Source organism: Gasterosteus aculeatus, chromosome 17, assembly GCF_964276395.1.
Source record: "Gasterosteus aculeatus chromosome 17, fGasAcu3.hap1.1, whole genome shotgun sequence".
In the NCBI taxonomy this organism is placed as follows: Eukaryota; Metazoa; Chordata; class Actinopteri; order Perciformes; family Gasterosteidae; genus Gasterosteus; species Gasterosteus aculeatus.
Window position 1 is genome coordinate 20,847,946 of NC_135705.1, and position 20,931 is coordinate 20,868,876.

General features: G+C 47.1%; 2 protein-coding genes across 2 annotated transcripts; both read right to left on the reverse strand.

The window, feature by feature from the left end:
• Window positions 1-3,102: 3,102 nt before the first annotated feature.
• On the reverse strand, window positions 3,103-8,770 carry ppp4r2b (protein phosphatase 4, regulatory subunit 2b). The gene is made up of 9 exons (XM_040204230.2): window positions 8,537-8,770; window positions 7,810-7,891; window positions 7,380-7,550; window positions 6,342-6,435; window positions 6,214-6,251; window positions 6,030-6,104; window positions 5,762-5,908; window positions 5,125-5,429; window positions 3,103-4,613 (listed from the first exon to the last, which is right to left on the reverse strand). Exons 1-9 carry the CDS (start codon window positions 8,568-8,570, stop codon window positions 4,213-4,215), a joined length of 1,347 nt encoding a protein of 448 aa, XP_040060164.2. The 5' UTR covers window positions 8,571-8,770; the 3' UTR covers window positions 3,103-4,212.
• A 1,369-nt stretch (window positions 8,771-10,139) lies between these two features.
• gxylt2 (glucoside xylosyltransferase 2) lies at window positions 10,140-20,085 on the reverse strand. Its single transcript, XM_040203097.2, has 7 exons — window positions 19,576-20,085; window positions 15,352-15,550; window positions 14,519-14,650; window positions 13,219-13,470; window positions 12,880-13,003; window positions 11,868-12,040; window positions 10,140-11,260 (listed from the first exon to the last, which is right to left on the reverse strand). Exons 1-7 carry the CDS (start codon window positions 19,854-19,856, stop codon window positions 11,087-11,089), a joined length of 1,335 nt encoding a protein of 444 aa, XP_040059031.2. The 5' UTR covers window positions 19,857-20,085; the 3' UTR covers window positions 10,140-11,086.
• Between the last annotated feature and the right edge of the window lie 846 nt (window positions 20,086-20,931).

Sequence of the window (20,931 nt, forward strand, 5' to 3'; positions counted from 1 at the left end):
GAGTGAGCTCTTGGTAGAACGCACACACGGGATGTCGATGTTACATCATTGAGGCCGTATGACACATGCAAGATACAGACCATTATCCCTTGTTGCTCATGGGCATTTCCCCTGTCAAACCATGTATCTTCATTGGTGATCTGCACATCCTGTGGTAGCAGGTGTAGCAAAAGGCCCGTCCCAAACCATTCAGATGGAACAAGCAGATTGCCATAAAATGAGTTGCAGTCCCCAAGTTGTGAGACCTCCACTGCATTCCATGAAACTCCAGGTGAGCTTTCAGCACAAGATAACAGCATCCAGACTTTGCTGAGACGCAGCATTGGATCCATTGCTTCCAATCGCATCAATTTTGATACTGTGAGTGAAGGCAGAGCCAGAAGGTGTTTAGCTGATTAGCGATGGCTACCAAGAAAAGGTTACATCCCGTAACTCAACTTATCGTCGTACAGCGGTTCATACGATATCTTACAAAAGGTTGTCAAGCAACCAAGGATTGTACTCATAATGGCTCTTTAGCAAGTTGTAGGTCTTATTTGATGAAATTGCACATGTTCTTCTGTGTCTGTATTCTTCAGGGCTTTGTGGTTGTAGCTGGTGTGAATGGGAACAGGAAACTACTGAACAGCATGTTGTTGGTTCCATTTCAACATATTGTTTGCAACCTTTGGGCCAATAGACTTTTAGCGTTTTTCCAATAACCACACTACCTCACTATTTAGTATCCCAATATACACTGTGCATATAAAGCATGTTAAGTGCAGTACCCCAAATATCTAAATATCCGTAAATGCCAACATGGCGCGTTCCCACAGGCGACGTTTAGACTCTTCCTTCAGCTGAACGTCAAATCAATAGAGAGTCTACCAAAAAGTCCATTTCTGTTTGGCTGCTTTTGAGGAGCTTAATAAATAATAGCATGACGCGTCACAAGAGTCACGTTCTTATTCGTCTACTGTCAGACACGCGTGGAGCACAGACAACACGTCTGCGTCTGCTTGGACGGATGGCAGCGGCTCAGACAGAGACCAGCGGCGTGGCCAAACGAGCCATTATCATCATCACCATCACCGAGCGCAGCCGCCTCCTCGGGCTGCAGGACGCTCGCACGCCAGCCGGCAGCAGCGCCGTCGACGCGCACACACTCGACGGCTGTAATTGCACCTTTATTAGTCTCCCATTCACACATTTTACAACCCGGCGCAAAGAGCAGCTTCATCTGTGCAAATGGCCTCTAAAAGCATGAGGCTGTTATCAACAAGACCCTTCAGTGCCATTAGGCCGGGTGGGGGGGCAGACGGGCCCTGTGCGGAGGAAGGTCAATCAGTGTACTTCATTAGGGTGCAGGGAACGGCAAAAAGGCCGTAACCACAGGAATACTAGTGATGTTTGTTAATTTACAGAGATACTTAGTCATTTAGTCACTGCTTCAGTATCGGAAAAAACAAAGAAAACACAGAGAAATGAAGCGTTCTTTGATCGTGTTTGACACATTTGTTTTTTTACACTGCCGTCAATTCTCCAGCCGCGCTGGCAGCCGGGATTCTACAGCACACTTTGTGCATCGCGTGTTTTTTTTTTGTCCTTTAGAACTTTTTGACGGGACTTGAAGGCGATGTGATGGAGGACGCTGAGCGCCATCGACACAAATACACCGACTAAATCAAAGCAGTCTCCCACTCGCACTTTCTCTTTCTCTGTGTGCGCGGTGACGCCGCTCTGACAGCAGCCCCCTGAGGACCAAGCCGCTGGAGCGACTGAATCTACCTGGTTTCTAGTATTTCTCACTGCACTTTGCCTGTGAAGGCCGTCTGGAGGCCTCCTGTGGCCGGCATCCAGAAGCAGGAGGAGGACACGGCGTGCGTTCTGGTTTCAGAGGTCAGGCAAGGCCTGTTTGGTGTGGCTCGGAAACCAAACAGCGCCCTCTATTGGATGACCCGGAGATCGCCCCAATCTGAGAGGACGCGGCGCTTTGCAATCCTCTTCGGTCCGCTAAAAAAATAACGCCGGACCGACGAAACTACGGTGTTGTGACGACTGAAGACTCCCTGTGTGTCCGAGGCTGAAGATCCATCTAAACGCCATTCTCCTGTGGAAGGAGGTCAAGCACGACACTCAAATTCACCACACTAGACCTTTTTTTTTTACCGAGGCCCCCAGGGGCCCACGCGGGGCCTCCACTGAGGGGGGAGGGTTTGATCGAGGGCTTCTCTGCTCACTGCAGCTGTTTAAATGATACTAACAGACAATTTACATTGAAATAAAGTGCAAATAAAACCAATGGCGCTGCACTTTCTTTAACACGCCCTCCACTGGGGATTTTCTTGCTTCTCGGGGGGGTAAAGTGAGTAACTAGGACACAGTGGGACAGAGTCAAATGGCCCTTTTTTGGCGTGCATGAGCCCTCGGTCCCGCGCTGTCAATCATAAAGCTGTCGTCTTATTTAAAGTCATTGGAGACGTTTTTAATATCCCGACCCCTCTGACCTGGTATTTGTTTCCCCAGAGACGAGCCTTCAAAGCGGCGCGCTGCGGATTAATTCAGGCCACTTTTTATTTCCTCTGGGGGTCGTGGGCAAATTTCAGCAGTCAAAGAGACAGCAGGGGAAGCAGATATGGGGACTTAATCAGCATATACAGAGGGACGAATAAATTAAGACCAGAGACCCGTAGCAGATGGCGAGGCCTCTCCAGAGGCCGCTTGCCAATCACGTCGGGTGTTGTTCAGCTCGTTCACGGTTACCATCCTCCTTCATAAATCACGCTCTTTTGCCCTCCGATTGGTGAGATGTTCAAAGACACTCAGCCTTTTTTCCTTTGAGACGGCTTGATAAAGCTCTCAGAAAACGATGTATTACACTTTACGCTCAGAGCTTTGCTTTTGCTAATTGGCAGCAACATGTTTGTGTATTAATAGCAGGTGTGATCACACACCATCAGTATGCAGCAAAGGTTTGTGTTGCTCTCGTCAAAAAGGTGAACTAGTACAGCGTTGAGACACGTGTCCCAGTGATGGAGCCAACAACTCAGGTCCTATTCCAGGGGGGCCGTTTAGCGTCAACTAGGCCGAGACCGGAGGGGAAGTAAGGAAGACCACCGCGCATAAAAATGTCAACATTTATTGCCGTTTCTGAATACCGCACTGAAAGCAAAAGCATTCAGAGTAGACACAGAAATTATACAATTATATATGGTTTCACAAAGGCAGTGAACACATACTGTATTACAATCTACAAAAATCTACTTTACAGAAATTTAAAATTCTAAATATCAAAAAGTACAGCTGCAGAAACAGGTGTAGAAGTGGAACCAGAGACGGCTCCGTGTATCCGTCGGTGAAACAACATGTGACATCACAATACAAAGAAAGCAGAAGTCATCTTTGTACTTACAGCTGGTTTTGTAAATTACAACTGGTAGACAGAACCAAAAAAAAGAACCAATTGAATCGAAATGATCATATAAATTATGGTGGTTTTTATGCATCATTCTACAGAAGACGCCTCAACAAGGTAGCAGGTCATTGTATTGTTAGTGGGATTGGTAGTGTATCATCGCAAACAAAATGTGGTTAAAATGATATAAGGACACAATGGAAACATAAAAAAAGTCTCCCCTCTCATGAAGAGAGAAATCAAATTTAAAACAACACATTTTCTCAGCCTGGTGGAACTTGGTGGAGTAATTATATAGTTGGTGGTGTTGCTAGGAACAGAAATGGCGGTAGCTCCCATCTTTATCCATTTCATGAATAATCTGGGGCGGGCGTGGTTCTGTTCTGACCCAGGCAGTGTCGCACTGGGCACAAGGGGAACAAAGCGTTGACTTCTCACAATGTCCAAATTGTCGGTGTTGGCGGCAGAAGAAAAGAACCGGCCGAGCATCCCAACGAATACATTGAACAAAGATGTCAAATCCATCCAAGAAACTATTGAAACCAACCAAGTGAAACTTTAAAACAGAGGATAAGAAGACCAGTAAAATATTCCAGTTTAAAAGAAAGAAAAACTTCAAATGAAAATTTATTTGTATGCCCACATCAATGCCGGGGAGCCATTTATGGAGGAGCGTCCAAAGTGGGACGAGGCGTCCGTCCTGTGTATGAGGTATAGTTGTCCTCATTCCCAGTTACAGTCAAGCTGGATTCATGGTCAAGCTGGTTCATGGTCACGCATGGCTGCAGAGAGAGAGGCAGGGAGGGCGGGCCTTCAGTCTAGTCCTGCTCCATGGGCTCCTCGGTGGTCCCAGTGTTCAAGGTGGCACTTTCCATGGCGCCCTCTGTAGGAGGTTCAGATGTACTGCTTGAGGGAGCGAGAGCCACGTCTTCTCTGGTTGCTTCTGCGCTCTCCTCTATGCTACAGCTGCTGCTACCGCTGCTGCCGCCGCCGCCGCCGCTACTACTGCTGCTGCTGCTGCTGCTGACGGGGTCACTGTTGCTCTCCTCGCTGTCTCTGCTGGTCTCGGGGCTCTGCAGGACGCCTGCAGGCGCCTGCTGCTCCGTCTGATCCATGTCACTGCCCTCTTCCTGGGAGCCGCATGGCACCTCTCTCTCGGCCTGCTCAGCCTCCGGACTGGAACTCGCACACGCCTCCACCTGCGTGCTGCTCGTTGGTTCTGTGGCAACAGAGTAGATCATGTTTTAGTATTTCGGTTCAAGTAGATTAATGAGCTGCTTAATGAGCTGCTAATGTAAAACCAACCAAAGGCTCAACAAAATGATATTGATGAATAAGAACATAGCGAAGGAGTCTCAACATTAAAAAGGGCATTAATCATTTAAATAATACCAAAAGATATTCAGCTCAACAGGTAATGAAGCGTCACACCGTCTTAATATTCTTAGAAGGTGCAAAATCAAACAGTCCTGCATTTTGAAAAGGTTACATTTAGTTTTTGTTCAACTTCATCGATCATTTCGTTGGCTGCAGTTTTTAAAAAGGTAACAGAGTATAAATGTGCAGCCAAATGAAGCAGGAGGTATTGAGCAGTTTTCCATTATCTACCTGAGTGAACTCAGCTTTTCTTAAGAAAGTGTGCATGAACAGCCCATACCATAACCCCCCCAAACCCCTATCACAAACAAACCCATTGACACACAGGGCACGTAAGAGAGAGAGACACCCACCTTGGTCCTCAGCGGCAGCAGCACCGCTGGAGGCTTCATTGTCCCTGCTGTACCCGGCCTTCTTCTCCTCCTCGTCGTCCTCCTCCTGGACCATGGCTTCTGCCTCTTTAGAGAGGCAGCTGGCGTGCAAAGGCCTCAGCGTGTCCGCCTCATGTTCTTCATCATCCTCGTCGTCGTCGTCACCCTCTTCCTCCTCGTTCTTGCTGAACTTGAGTCTCTTCACCTCCTGCTGCTCGGCTTCCATGTCCTCCTCCTTGTCTTCTTGGTGTTTGTTCTTCAGCGAGCCTCCTGACGCTGAAACCTCACTGGGGAACAGAAGCAGGAAGTCTATCAAGTTGATCCCAGTGGGTTTTCGTTAAAGGGGACATATTGTGAAAATTCCACTTTGATAAGTCTTCTGCCCGTTAAGGTGTCTGGCATGTTCACCAACCTCCAAACGCTGGGGAAATAAACTAGCTTTTTTTTACGATGCCTAGAATTATTACTAAAGAAACTTCAAAGACAGTAATACGACTGAACGTCAATATTCATACAGACAATATGAGGAATGTGAACGCGTTATGGTGGAAACAAGTAGGAGTCTTAAAATGAGCGGTAGGTCTCCTTTAACGGGAGAACAGGGTTGTCTCCGGCATACCTGGAGTCTTTGTCGTCATCTTCTTGTTGTTCTGTGAGGAGGTCTTTGTCGTCTGTGCTGTCTGGCAGGCCGTTGGCCGCTAGTGAGTTGGCCAGAGACAACTTTGGTCGGTTCAGGGGCCGAGGAGTTCCAGGGCCGTTCACTTTCCTAAGAAAACCACAGCCGAACGTGAGAAAGCACAATGAAAAAACAACATCTAAACAATCAATGAACAACATCATTGTCTGTGTGTTTTAGGAGCAAGGAGCAGATCCGTCCTCAACACAACCTCTCTGTAAAAGCAGACGTGTTCCCAGGAAGCATCACTCCGTTCATTCTGTTGACAGCGCTGCATCCATTTTTTCTGCACAAGCAAGTTACAAAAAAAAGAAACGTCAAAACATGATTCCCAAAACATTGTATTCAGTTAGTTTATTCTAATAAAAGGCGTTTCACTCGGACAAGACACTTACTCTGAGGTCGGGTGCACACAGCTCACCACCATTACATTCTGGACGGAAACAAGGATTTACCAAATGAGTGAGAACAGTTACAAACTTGGAGGAGAAAAAGGATAAACGGCCACGATGATTAGACATACCTTCTCAACCCCCCGAAGAAACTTATCTGTTCCTGTGTAGTTCCTCTTCGGTTCCGTAAGCAGCTCGCACAAACGCTGGATCGTAAATGGAATTCTAACATGAAAAAAAAGGAGATAATATATATTGAATGTGTTGAAAACCATCACCACCACTAGAAAGTGGAAATGATATCAGTATTACTGTAGAACAGCTGACAGTCACAGGATCATTTACATACATTAAACAGATCACTCAATTAGGTCCAACTTTCATAATAAATTAGTCTCACGATTATTCACCTGAGTTGGTCAATAAATTGTAAAAAAAAATTAAATTTTTTTGAAGAATAACTCAATACAAATCAATGAAATATCAAACTTCTTGAAGGGCAAGTTTAGGTTGACTCAGCTCCTTTTGATGAAGTTATCACTTTGGATTTCATACTTTAAACAGAAAAAATGAATGTAACCCCATTCAGGATCCTGAAATATCAAGAAGCTTCCCACTCAGTATATCAAAGCACTGTCGAATATTAAATCAGAAACCTCAAAGTTTCATAAAACCAGCCATGTCAATAGTGAACACAACAATAACAACACATAATGATCGAGGCATTTGGTCTGAAACAGCCTCATTAAAAACCTCCACATAGCTCCCCTCACGCAATAGAGATAAAACCTCCACCCGTCATCAGAAACAATCAATCAACGCCGGCGGATATTTTTTCAGTAAATATCAGTCCATGCTAGAAATGAATCATTTTAATGCAGATCTTTAGAATCGCTCCCACGCACTCGTTCACCTTTTCCACTTAAAGACAACACATCTTGCTGAAAGGTCACCAAACTGAAACAGACGAGTCGAGCAGTAAAGCCACTATGGGGTAATTACGTTGTAGAGTACATATATAAATGAGAAGCAAATTAGGTGCGCTAGCCTAGATGACACCTGTCCACTGCCTGAGTTACACAGGGAACCTGTCAAGTTATATCGGGCTTCCATTTCCTTGTCTGCCCGCCACCATTGACAAACGTGTGCCATTTCAGCTGGTCACCTACCCATTGTAACCCTTCACAATCTTCAGGATTCTCTCCTTCATGTCTTCAAACGGAATGGATTCCACGTTGGGATTCGCAGGACCTCTTTGCTCAGGTGCTGATGCGCTGAAGTCATCCATCACCGTCTCCAATTTAAACAGGAAGTAGTTCTTAAACTGAGACCATTGAACCCTAGAGGGAAAATGGAAAGCGGAACAAGGATTAACGCTTTATTATAAAACGGGGGGGAATGGGGAGGAAAAGGGAACAGAGCACGCAATGGTTGCATGTCACACAGGCCAGTAGAGGCAACAAGACCAACAACACGCAACAAACTAAGAAACAAACGTGTTCTGCAAAGTTAGTCATTTCTGCTGCAGCGCACAGTGGCAATGGTTAAGAACACACGTTGGAGTAAGGTTCGTAAGGAGGGTCTACTGGGTCTACTTACAGGGTCTCTCCAGTCTTGGCAATGTGACATAGAAACTGTTCCAGAAGAGGACATGACTCCGACTTTGCCTTCTTATCAAAATCTAAGAGAAAACAAACACACACCGACATTACGTGGTGCACAAGCCCGAACAGGGGACAGGGTTTCATTTAACCTCCAGTTGTGAAACACCGCTGTGAAGCTCGCTTGTCTTTGCTAGCTGCATTAAGCAGACGACGGTAAGCTTGTTTAACGGGTCTCCGGCGATATCGATACCCGGGGGCATTAAACGTCAGCTATTTACATAACGTAACGGCTAGCGAAAGCCACCTATCGAGCTAAGCTAGGTCCCAGGCTAGCGACAGCTAGCTCGAGTTTAGCGCAACGGGCTAGCATGTGAAGTTAGCTGCAAAAGCGTAGCCGGCAAACGGTGACACCGGCCGGTTATTTCATCTCAGTCAATAATGACCGTCGGCGAATTAAATACGATTATCGGAAGCAAATAAATATACGTTCGAGAGTACGGACAAAGAGACGCATCATGTGTTAGATATCTTTCCTCGCAGGCGAATGAATTGAACCATTTCCGTGAAAGGTTAGCGTTAGCTAGTCATGAGTAGCAGCTAGCAGGCGACATTAGCCAGTTAGCTAGAATTCGTTTGCGTTTCATAATAAAGTAAATCTGGAGGCCCGCGCACGACGCGCCGTCTGAAGAAACACCGCATCTATCGAAATAAATAGAAGTGACCTCGGAGCGCCTCTTGAAGCGAGTCAATTTCCATCACGCCGTTGCTCTCTGTCAGTGTAGCGGACGTAAGAAGCAGACTGGCGTTTAGCTGCTGCTAACTAAGCTAAGAGCGCACAGGCAAAGAGGAGGGAGCATTTTAATATGGCGCCGTGAGGTCACTGCCTGTTCGCCACACACAAGCCGCTGCAACGGCAACCTGCAAAACATGTACATACACAATAACAAAAGATATGCGCTTGTTGACAGGTATGACAGTCGAATGAAATATGACTACAATTTAAAAAATAAAAGTTTTTTTTATTTATATATATGGATGCAATGGGTTTGTGTACTTACACTGAGGTACTAGTACAAACTTTACAGTTCCGTCGAATTTTGAAAACACATTTTACTATATCTTTGATTTCCTTGACTGATTCTGATATTGTCACATTCAACATTGTGTTTTCCTGATACAAACAGAGCGAGTAGGATGGATGTCAGTAAAGTTATTTGACAGATATCAATTAAAGGAAATGAAAGATTCAGGCTGCAGGGAAAAACATTCTACCAAATCTGTGTCACGGTTCTGAACCGGCGCTCTTTGGCAGAGATGAAGTAGTGGTTTCCACAAAGCGTTTGAAGGAGCTGGTTTTGTTGCAGGGTCTTTTTCTGTTATCTGTTATCGAGACGTCTGTACACACATTGATGAACTTATTGCTGGTTCTGCAAACGTGGCCATCTGGCTGACACACAGGAGCTTGGCTCAGAGTGCTGGCAGCAGGGCAGCATGATGGACAGTGTGCGGGACTTCATCCGTACATACGTTTATGTCTTTGGACGGAAGGTTTTGTTGCATTTTAGGCTTAAGTGATGATGTGCTAATAATCTGGTATGTTGCTGAAATAGTCCGGGTTTCGGTGGAATCCTCGGCCTCCTCCAGGCCGAGGTCGCGGCGAGGTGAAGAGCCGTCCTGGGACGCAGGACCAGCCGCGGGCTGATGGGCCAGTAGGAGTCTTGGATGAGGACACTTGTTCTACCTGAAGGTTTAAAAACAGACCACTGCTCCACATCATTTATTCCTCACCTCACAAAGTGACTCACCACAAGTACAATACGAGTGTTGCAGTTAAGGCCTCACGTATTTCCACAACATCCACTTATTAGCGTTTGACATGAAGCCACAGTGACAAAACTAATTCAGATTACATATCCATTTTATTATTAATAATTTATTGTGTGTAAAATCAGCATGAAGGAATGGATTGTCTAAAGATAAAAGATTAAACCCGGCTGCGCTGTATATTCTACACATCAGGATATGCATGCGCATACATATCCAATAATTGATTGTTACAGTTCATATAAACTTCTACAGACGTAACTTTTACAGAGGCCGACCGATCTTCAATACCAAGTTGACAATTGATCCAGGCTTTTTTTTTTGTTAAATTATTTTTGTCAGTTGCTTCTCACCTCCATCCTGCTGCTGACATTTAAATATGCTTCACCACTGCTGTCAGCTGTTGGTGGAACACACAGTGGTGAGTTCAGCATCATAACGAACATATCAAGTCGTGTTAGGACAAAACCTTTTGCATAATTCACCTGAGAGAACCATAGATGAGACTCAGCACATTGCATTGATTTATTTAGAAACACATTTTGATGATGCAGCAAAGTCCAGTTTCCGGTTGGAATGACATATTTAGATCATTACACCACATTGAAAGTAATGCTGCAAAAACATGTGACCCGCGTGTTCACATCGGACCATAAACACACATTGAAAACCAAGATGCACCCTGAAAACACACACACTCATTTTTCTGTAATAGTAGACATGACTATGGCACACACTCAGCTCTGGTATTTCCACGGTGTATTTAAAAAGCTAGCACTTTTGGTTTCGATTCCCTCGGACAGTGTAGCATCTCACATGTTGCGTACAAACAACCATCCAGTCTCAAATCATTCAGAAAGTGCATTTTAACATTCGTCTTTCTCTCGGTTGGGCTGTATTTAATACTGACAGTGGCATTTTGGCAACTCTTCTCATTCACGCCAAGCTCACCATTCAAGTTATTTGCTGGTTAAACATTCACATGATTGTAGGGCAGCGGTTTGCAGATCTACCACTTTGAGTAGCACAGCTCTTCAAAATGGACTTTGTTGCTCGTGTTCACGGGGGAAATAAAAACCTTGGGTGCTTTTGTCTCAGTTGAGGTAAATTTGCCTTAATTTTTACTTTCAGCCCGCACTTGAGATGCAAATATCATACGGTCATAATTAGTCATAGAAATGTATTATTATCATTTTTGCAGTACTAGTTTTTTTCCAATGTTCATACGTTATAAAACTGATGTGAAAGTTTGAAGACGACAATAAGGCAAACCTATTCTACGGCATCACTGACCAGCACCGGATGCCTCTGTGTACTTTTCACCCACACAGAGGTTCACCAGACCAAGTCCAGGAAGTAGTACGTGTCGACTGCACAGCAAACACGGAGCCCCCAGTTCGCCGTGACAGGCGGCCCAAGACCAGGGCGTCCACGCCTCCATCGCTTTATTAGTGCGGCCTGACGTGCCGCACCACTTTGTCCTCGAACACCTTCCTCATGGTCTTCTCTATCTGCTTGAGGAAGACCTGAGGGATGCGACCACACAGGGTGTTCACCGTGTCCAGGAACTTGGTCTGGATCGGGTAGAACAGCGACTGGAACATGTTGTCTTCGAAGGGAAACTGCAGGAACAGAATCATGGTCGCGTGTCAGTTGGGATCCCAGTGGCATTTCAGGTTGATGGTCTTTTAAATGGAACGTATCATGAGCTAAATGGTGTTAAGTAGTTCCAACCGTGGGGGGGTGGGGCAAGTCCTGTTCTCTGTTAATCATAAATTACGACCCGGCTCGTCTTTAAGAGGCTTATCTCTGCGCAGCCGGGAGGGGAACTGACTCTGCAGCCGGAGAAGACAAATTCTAAATATATCAACAACAAAAGAAATGACCCAAATTGTTTCATGCGAGCAAGAGAGAATCTGTGTCACAGCGAGAATACTCAAAGCTTCTCTTTCTCAGCAGAGGGCATTAACCAAACCGTGCAACACGTTTCGTATTTATTCAGAAAAGTCCATTAGTTACACCTGGTTTCCTGTGAAAAGGGGGAGCTATGTTGCATGCGTTTGTATAAATCAAGTTAATGTTCTGGCCTGAGGAAATGGGGACTGTGCATGTGACAGAATGGTGGCAGACTGGTGGTATGTTCTCCCCCGTGTGAGCGTGGGTTCTCTCCCCCCACAGACCCCAGACATGCTCACCACAGAGTCAGAGTACAAGGGGAATGTGACTTACATCATGTATTGCATCGTAGACCACTTTGAACGCTGGCTGCTTGTCGTCGTGGTACACGCCGCGGTTGCCATGGAGAATGGACACGCCCTCCTCCTCTGCCCCCTTACAGTTGCTGCCGTACATGCAGTGATCCGGCCGGTAGTTCCACTGGCATGGAAAGATGAAGAGACACTCTGGGGAAGAACAGAAACACTCGTGTCCTGTGTGAATAACCCGGATACAGCCAACGCATGCAGGTGGATGACTTGTCTGCTACGCTAATATCGAACCCGTCCTCAAACTTCAGAAAAGGGTTTCCAAGCGAACACTGGCGCCAGCAGCTGAACTGGGCTCTGAGACGGCCACATCTGGGCGATGCAGCTGGAGCTCAAGTCTGCCACTGCCTGAAGCCACAGCCGCCTTTGTTTGTGCCTAAACCACGTTCAGGATGGAGGTGGGTTCACCAGCGTCAAATAAAACCCAGGTCGGAACCGATGCGTTCAAGTCCGAATACGCAGTTACCCAGTTTGACGTGGTGGTGAAGGAAAAATGTACACTGTTAGTATTAGAATATTATTGGTATTCTTGTTGTTTGTTGCTTTAACCTACTTGAACTCAATTCCCACAGCAGGATGCCGCAGCTCTCTTTGATGGTCGAAGTGAGAGCGTTAAGAATGTCTGCTTTGTTTCCACTAGCAACACGTTGGTAGCAGAGACCGTTTCACCAACGTGACTCCCGATGTTGGACTCTTTCAGTGGATGTCTTTGTCCATCTTACTATGCTGACCTTGGAAAGTGTTTTGTGTAGCAGAGGTGGAACTCAGACTTTGTGTATGACCATTGAGCCGTCTTTGCAAAGTTCTACTCTGTGACATGGATGCGTTTTGTAGACTCACTAGCGGGATCTGCAAAAAATATACATATTTTCCACCACAGGGCCTCTGAAGCCTCTTAGGATGTGTGATGTGTTTTTAATCTGATAATTTCATGATCATTGCAGGCAACGTGAATGTGCAGCTGAAAAGATCCTCACCTGGGTTGTAGTGGAAGATAATGTTGAGAAGGTCCTGGTCTCCCCAGGTGATGTGGTTCTTGTATTTCTGGTAGAGTGGATGCAGAATATCTTCCCATGAGAGGCCACTGGGGATCATGCTGTTCTGAAATACCAACAACATTCACTCACAAACAGCTCCGGGGAATCTTATTTTTTTCCTTGCAGAAAACACATCATCAAAGGAGAAGCACATTTACATGCTCCAGTTTGCAACGTGCTGGCAGTACTAAGCGCTGCTGAGCGCTTCTGAGGGCAGAAGGGCCGCTCGGAGCACCGTGAGCTCAAAGGAAACCGCCCCATGCCCTTTTTAAAGCTCACTTTGAACATTGTGCTGCGGATCCTCGTCAGATTCATCAGCATGACGCCGGAGTTGACCCCCGTGACCCCATAGAAGGGGTGGCGAGCAAAGCGGCTGTACCAGCCGATCTTTGGGACCTCGTGCTCCGGGGCCATCGCTGCCAGCTGGGTGCCGTTGAAGGTCTTCAGGAGGCTCCAGACGTCGTCCATGGGCCGCAGGAACAGCACGTCAGTGTCTACGTAGAGCAGCGAGTCCACGTCTTTCAGGATTACCTGGTGGGACACGCTCACGTTTATCATTGGGATCCAAAAGAACTAGAAGGGGAACTACCAGAGACCATCGCAAATGAAAATATATCAGTATTCTCCCACGACGAAACTACAAAGTATGCAGCAAGCATCCAGAGGTCCAGTTCAGATGTCTGAGTGTGGGGGGATTCAACATGAAACAGGGGCTTCAGTTTTTTAATAAAACTGTCAACCTGGTGACTTATTTCTGAAGATTTAGGGACTTCTGGAGCAACTGCTGCTGGCCGCGTCCATTGGAAAGGTTTTGGCAACACTGAGCTGGGTCCTCTCATCGGACAATTTTGTCATTTCTTTTATCAAACTGAGCCGTTTCGACTGAGCCTCGTTTTACTCCATAGTAGTTCAGCATTAACCCTTTCAGGTAGGGTGGACCACCTAGTACTTTAGACTTAATAATAATGATGGCGTGATCAAAGTTGTGTGCTGCAGTGGAAGAAGGAAGAAAATGCAAACTACAGCTGTCCGCTGAGAACGATACGACGAGTGACACAATTACTCCCCGTCTCCACGGATGAACTGTGCCGTCAACTCAGAGCTGAGAAATATAGATAATAATCATATAGTCAAAGTGACTTCCCAGTATAAAGTATAAGGATAGATAGTTCATTACAGAGTGCACCAATAGTTCTCAAAAGTTATTCCGGATGAGGCCCATAGTGAATGTCCATTGACTGCCTGGCAGCCGGAGGAATCCCCTCTGGATCCGCCTGAGCTGCCATCTCTTCATTACACGATAAGTAAGCTTATTAAGTTATTCCAATAGACAAACCAGCAGAAAAGCAAATCAATGCCCCTCACTGGATGGAATCCCTGCACTCAGCCTCTGGAGACCAATTGTTAAAAGAAAAGGTGTGAAATTGTCAATAATCGTAGTGATGAATGACCTATAGCTGCACAGGGATGAAGTAAAGCGGGGGGGGGGGATTCTGTTGAGACACAAATGAAATGGATTGGTGGCATTTGTTCTTAACGTGTGTTCATGCACGGGGAGGAGATAAGTGCGGTGGGTTACGGGGAGGAAGAGTCTCTGAGCAGCACACGGCTTGAAGAGCTTCTTCCACTCGTCGGCGTCCCCCACAGAGAAGGTGATGGGGTAGATCCTGTACTGGAACTTGGCGGAGACAGACGGGGGCCACAGCTTCAGCTGCAAGTAAAGAGACATTTCACAAAGAGGACCTCTTTAAAAAGTGGAAAACTGCGTCTCAGAAACGGCCGTTATCCTCAAAGCTAATCTCTCACACACTCATTGACATGAAAAACGTCTCGTGAAAGTCCGGTCACTTGACGTGGTGAAGACACGTGTCATGGCGCCCCGACGAGTGACTCTTAATAAACGCCGCGGTGCGTCGTAGAAGCTTCAAAAGAAGATTACGGACAAACCCGTCACCTTTCCGCTTTACACCGCCAGACATAAGCCCCCTGCTGAGCATGTGCAACACTCCCCCGTCTCCCACAAGGGATTCTTTGTTAAACACATTCCTCCGCTACACACAGGTTTGAGGTTTGTGTTTAAAAGCTGTTAAAGGTGGCGTGGGCGCGGTGCAAGTACCATTAAAAGGCGTTAATAGACTGCGAGTCACCATATCAGTGGAGCTCATCAAAACCCCCCTGTGAAGGTGACTTTGTAGTGATGCCTGCTGCTGGAGAAAAAGGGTGTCTGGTGATATACGACTCGCCGGCCTCGAGATAAAGGGGTAAATGTCTGTACGAGAAGGAGTCCGGGTTGAAACTGCTCTGATCTTGATATCGTCGGTGACAAAGAGAGAGCAGGTGTTTAACATGCGCTGGAATATCTCAGAGGACACTAAAGAAGTGTGCATAGAAACCACAAAGGGAGGTGCTCACTCTCTCTTCAAACTGCGGGGCCAACGGGTCCTCGGCAAAAATGTGGAACGTGATCCTCTTGAGGCTGAACAGCAGGGCTGATTTGACCATGGTGAGCGTCTCGTCCAGCCGGTTCCCACAGGCCACCACGGCCAGGTGCATGACCTCCTCCGCTCGCTTGCGCCGGGTCACGCGTCGGCCCACGATGCTCCGCCGTTTGCTGGAACAGACAGGGACGAAATAGAGCTACGAGTCTAGTTCAAGCAGAAGGAAACACACCTCACACCTGTCAACACGTCACTTTGTGCACACGCCACAAGCACAGAAATTCATTTTGGACTTTATGAGAATCAAGACAGGTGAAACAAGCAAAGGAAATGGCACTGCACTTTGAGAAGATGAAAAATCTGTGCTGTTTCTCATATTGTTCAACACTTACCACCACACACGCTCCCACTTATCTTCTATTGTGGCTCAGTAAAGATCCCCCTGGACTTCCTTCCGTGCTCAAAAGGCAAAGTGGTCCTTTATCTGATGTGAAAAATGTGCTCTCTCTGCAGAGCCTGCAGTGCTGATGTGTTCAAATACACCCAGAGGTGCACAGTGCCTCCCGCTAGGATATGGAAACATTCTCACAATGGGGGGAGGCGGGAGGCCGACGTGGTCTACTCGTGCTCCGCGTACACGCTATACATGGGCGTGATAACAGCATGTTCAACACACGCGTCGTCATAGCCAAAGGGGGAGAGGAGACTGACATGTAAAAACAAGAAATACACAACCGAACCTTTCATTTGGCGCATGATGAACAGGGGATGCTATATTCCAAACGCGCATCTCTTTGGAGCCTGGAGGAAGCGGTGATTAAAAAGCGTTGGGAGGTGCGATGGGTGAAATCTGACAGGTGGGCTTGCGCGGCGGCCCCCCCCCCGAGCGTGACGCTTTGTTTTCTGCGTGGCTGGGGGACAATGATCGACCGCAGATCAGCATGAACGAGAAGCCGCGCGTCAAGGTTGTCGAACACACGTCCCGATTCTCCAGAAGAAAATGCCGTCCGTATCTCGTGCGCGGCGACGTTTAATTACCTCGCACTTATTCATGCGACATAAATTCCCTTGGATTGATTTCTGTAGAAAATCGGACAGACAAAGGAACACGCTGATTCCTTGTGTTGCAATAAGCATTGGGCTACACACATAATGCTTTGCGTCTCTGCACTGCTCCCCCACATCTGGAGGCAGTAAAGAAGGAAAAAAAAAGAAATGGTACAAAAGAATTGAATTCACTGGCTGCAGAGTGAGAACATGAGGCCACATGCCTCCAAAGGCCCACAGCAAACCCTTTTAAATCGGGCGTAGCAGGAAGAAAGACAGGGGGGGGGGGGGTGCATTGCCACGACTCGGCCGACTGAAAAGTAGGTCGCAACCTGAAGAAGTGGGCACTCCTGCTCTAAAAGAACCAACCAGATTTCTGTTTTTTTAAATCTAATGCCACATGTCAATCAAACCTACAGGTGATTCTTCAGACTTGACATTTTTCAGTGAAAAGAAAATTCAGAAACGTCTGCAAAGTCGTGTCGATTGGTCAGAAACAGTTGTTGATGCACAGCCGGCTGGTTCAAACGCTCATGGGAAGCAGCTTATTCGTTTGCACTCCCTTTTGGTATCAGGCCGTTCAGCTGAACAGCCTGAAGCGCATCATCCATCAGCATCTGTCAAATTCAACTTGGCCAAGATGTGCTCAATAAACTTGAATACGCTCCATGCAATCACGTGTTGAACATCGGGCGAATCAATGACCATTGTTAGGAAGTGGGCGATGTCACTGCAACACCACCCGTTGGTTTGCGGAAAACCGCTTAGTTCACATTTTGACCGGAACAGAACTCATGTTTGCAATGTTTACTTGGATATTAAACCAAGAGAGAAGTCCTTTTCTCATTGACATCCATCCTATTTAAAGGAAAAACAGCTTTAAGACCTTAATAGACCTCAAATGTTTGCCTCTTTCCAGATACTGATACCACATTGCATCTGCTTTGTTGCCCAACCACAGCATGTATTTTGAGAAGCGAGTTTCACTAGAGACATCAGTGGGACAGTTGGGTTAGCCACAATAGATGAGCATTAGCTGGTATAGGGAGCGTCTGCGTCATTCAGCTGTTAAGAAAAGGATATTTGCTCGATGGGAAATGGCTTTGGCTGCATGAGGCCCGTCCTCATGTCCTGTCGTTCCAGCGTCTCCCTGTATGACTCCTTCACCGGTAAATTGAAGGTGAGTCGGCCCGTCTAACTGCCCCTGATGAGCACCTTCTCCAGCCGCGTCGGCGCTGCACGGGCAAGCGAGATCTCCAAAAACACTCCCAGAAGAGAGGCTGCTCCGTCATGCAGAATAACATTTTTATAGCGGTGCATAATGCGCCGGCGAGCGAGTGACTTCTTCACAGCGAGGGAGCAGCGCCGAACTCCATCCGGAGCGACAGGGCAGGGGATTTGTTTCAACGCTAAGTATCTGCGCCCATCTAATCCTGTAGATGCAGCCGCTTAATTCAACGTAACAAAAGCAGACGGAGGCATCTCAAACACCACACTGAAGACAAATGGGTCAGAGTGAAGGAACGTGCATCCTGCAGGCAAATCATCGTCATCGTGTTGTGACGATCATGCGTCACAGGTGCGGACGTCCTTTGGGCTGCAAACCGCGCGTTTTCGTCATCAATGGTTGACATTTTGGGATCAATCGACAAACTCCACCTCCAGCAGCCTGCGGCTTGTGTACGGGGTCCATCTGCCGGGGGACACATCTCTATTTCGGGCCACAGGAAGTAGTGTGATGTGTGAAGAGGAAATGATATGATTAGGGAAGAACCGGGATGTTTGTCTACAAAGCACGCCGAGCAGGAAATCTGTCCCAGCGCTGAGATTCAGCGGGAAACAGAGCGCGTTGGACGCAAGGATTCCAACCTGTGCAAACCAAAGTCAGTGGGAATTATAGAGGTCACATCGGACGATCTTACAATCCACTTATCCCGTAAGAGCCACTTTAACAGAGCACCAGTAATGACTATTTCCTGCCACGGCTTGTTTGCTTGTTGACAGAAAACGATTATCTCGTGCAATAAAATGGGGGGAAAGTTTTGGGCCACAAGCTCCGTGTGTTCCCCCTTATCTCAGCAGTCAGTCCGGAGCGCTTTTCTAAACCTGGTAGTTTTTCTTTTTTTCCTTCGGTGACCCCTTGCACCCCATCTCCCTTATCAGTGCTGAGCACACACGTAAAGGACCTTTCTCAACGCAAGGCCTCCGTGGCTTTTATCAAGCCAACGTCGCTCCCAAAACCTCCAGTCTGGCTTTGCAGTAGAAAATATATTAGTGGCTGAGCGGGTATCTCCACCACCACGTTGTGGCTATTAGGGCGTTGCTGGCATTGAGCCCAGGGGGAGGAAACGCGAGGGATGTGCAGGCTGGAATTAGAAAGCTGGAAGACACAATAAAGAAAAAAAACAAATGCTGTCATCCTTGAACGGAAATAGCAAACCGACAATCTTTTGTCTACATTTAAAAGGCCGCAAAGAGACTAAATCAGATCCTCTAGCAGAGTGCATCTTCTCTCTCAGCTCTACTTCCTCCCACATTGGGTTGTGTGTTTGGCAGACTTTGGCGAGAGAAGCCGAGAACACACCAAGTTCCTGTTATTTCCCAGTAACATCTCACCAGTGCAATTATGTGAACCGGAGGACACCAGTATCATGCTGTGCGAGTGTGTGTTCTTAATTAAGTGCAATTTGTTTCCTTCAAGGTGACCTTTCCCCACTTTAGCCCAGCAGAGGACCACATTAAAAGGGCCTAAAAACAAAAACAAGGGTGAAAAGATCTTCATTCCGTTGTGGTTCTCTCCAACATTTCCACCGAGCCGCATTGGTTCCGCGCTCTACTCTCGTTTCACCCTCCGATTACGACAGCGTGACTCACGTTCCGGTGGAAATTAAAAGTAAACAACAAAAAGCCACAATGCAAGTGTGAGGCCGCCTCGCAGCGCACACTGAGACCAGGCCATTGTGAAGACCGCGTCCTTGAGCACAACGTGCGCCGCTTGATGGAGGCGCGCTGACGCGCTCCCTGTCTTCAACTTCGCGGGGACAGGACGAGACATCGAAGAGACCCGATTGAGCGAGTCCGCGGTCCCGTCCACGGAGGGGAACCGACCGACCCGCGACAGGAACGACAGTGAGACAGTGACGACCCTCACCTCTTTGCGCCCGCGTTGATTGCGCGCCGCTCTTTGCGCGCACCGGGAGGCTCCGGCGCCCCCCCGCCGGCTCCTCCGGGGTGCGACTTCTTCGCAAACTTCGCTGCAACATCGTGCGCGCGTTCAGGGGGCGACCGGGACGCGGTGCCGTCCTTCTCCTCCTCCTCCTCCGCAACTTCTTTCGACGGCGGATCGTCCGCGGCGTTGCCCCCCAAAAAGTACAAAAGTAGGAAAACTCCGAAGCACACGGCGATCACAACTACTTTGCGGTGGATCCGCATGGTGAGAGCGACGCGTGGCGGGCGGGAGAGGCGCACGGGACCCCGCTCATGTCTGCGGGCGACGGAGCGCTGCGCGACCGGGCATCTTGTCGCCGCTCCCCGCTCGCATTTCTCTGCAGACGCTGATGGAGAGCAGCTCCTGCTCGTCCGCGGAGGAGCGCACGGAGGAGGCGGGGCCTCTGCAGCGTTACCGTAATCACGGTGGTACTCTTACACGGTCAATTCTACGGGTTGAAATGGTTGTTCGTATTCCAATGTAGTATCTGTTTAATAAAACTACTGCCAACGTAGGTTTTGTACGCAAACTTACATTTTTAAAGCAAAAACTTCAGAACCGCAAAATATAGGAGCTAGCACTCACATCGTTAGCTCTTTTTTGTCGTTTCAAAGGGGATGTTTTGGCACTTTTCAATTATATTACATCTCAGAAGTCACTTCACACCTCCAGAAGCTTTAATTTAGGGCCTGTGACTACTTAGGCTCCCAAGCTTGTATTCACTGTACCAATTCCATTACCGAATCCATTCCACAGTATGAATATCAAGGCCTTTAAAGTTCCACCACATCAGCATAATGCACTTCAATTTTCAGTGCTCAGTGTGCAGAACGGCCCCTGTGGAATCTCTCAGTAAGCAGCATTGATTGGTTGTGGCTATTGGAGCTGTAGTAACTACTTCTACTGTTGGGTACATGCTTTATAATGAATATGACCACAGCAGGTACAGAGTGACTAGTAATTTAAGCGTTCAAAGTTATACAGTAAAAGAAAAACTAAATGTTTGCTTGTGCAATGTTGCAATGTTGACTAATAAAGTATAGCATCAAATGGAAATAGCCCAGTGCAGCAAACCTTTAAGTAGTAAGAGCTTCTGGTTCAAGAAGTTGCAGTATTAGTAGTAGTAAATTGAAAAGTGCATTCCACCATCATTACACTCCTAATAATGGACCTTTAACAAAGAACGCCGTGTTATTATTTAATATGATTTATTTTAAATCATGCATTAAAAAAAAACACAACGGTATATATATTACTATAACATATCTGTTTACTTTATACGTATAATAACGTCTACAC

Bases quoted from the DNA above. Each gene is read 5' to 3' on its own strand.
- gxylt2 (XM_040203097.2), bottom strand. From the start codon at position 19,856: ATGCGGATCCACCGCAAAGTAGTTGTGATCGCCGTGTGCTTCGGAGTT. The intron at 13,471-14,518 runs GTAACCCACCGC...GTGTCCCACCAG, and splicing joins CTCAGAGACTCTTCCTCCCC to GTAATCCTGAAAGACGTGGA. The intron at 13,004-13,218 runs GTGAGCTTTAAA...TTGGTATTTCAG, and splicing joins TCCGCAGCACAATGTTCAAA to AACAGCATGATCCCCAGTGG.
- ppp4r2b (XM_040204230.2), bottom strand. From the start codon at position 8,570: ATGGAAATTGACTCGCTTCAAGAGGCGCTCCGAG. The intron at 6,436-7,379 runs GTAGGTGACCAG...TTTTCATGTTAG, and splicing joins ATTGTGAAGGGTTACAATGG to AATTCCATTTACGATCCAGC. The intron at 6,105-6,213 runs GTAAGTGTCTTG...TTGCTTGTGCAG, and splicing joins TGTGTGCACCCGACCTCAGA to AAAAAATGGATGCAGCGCTG.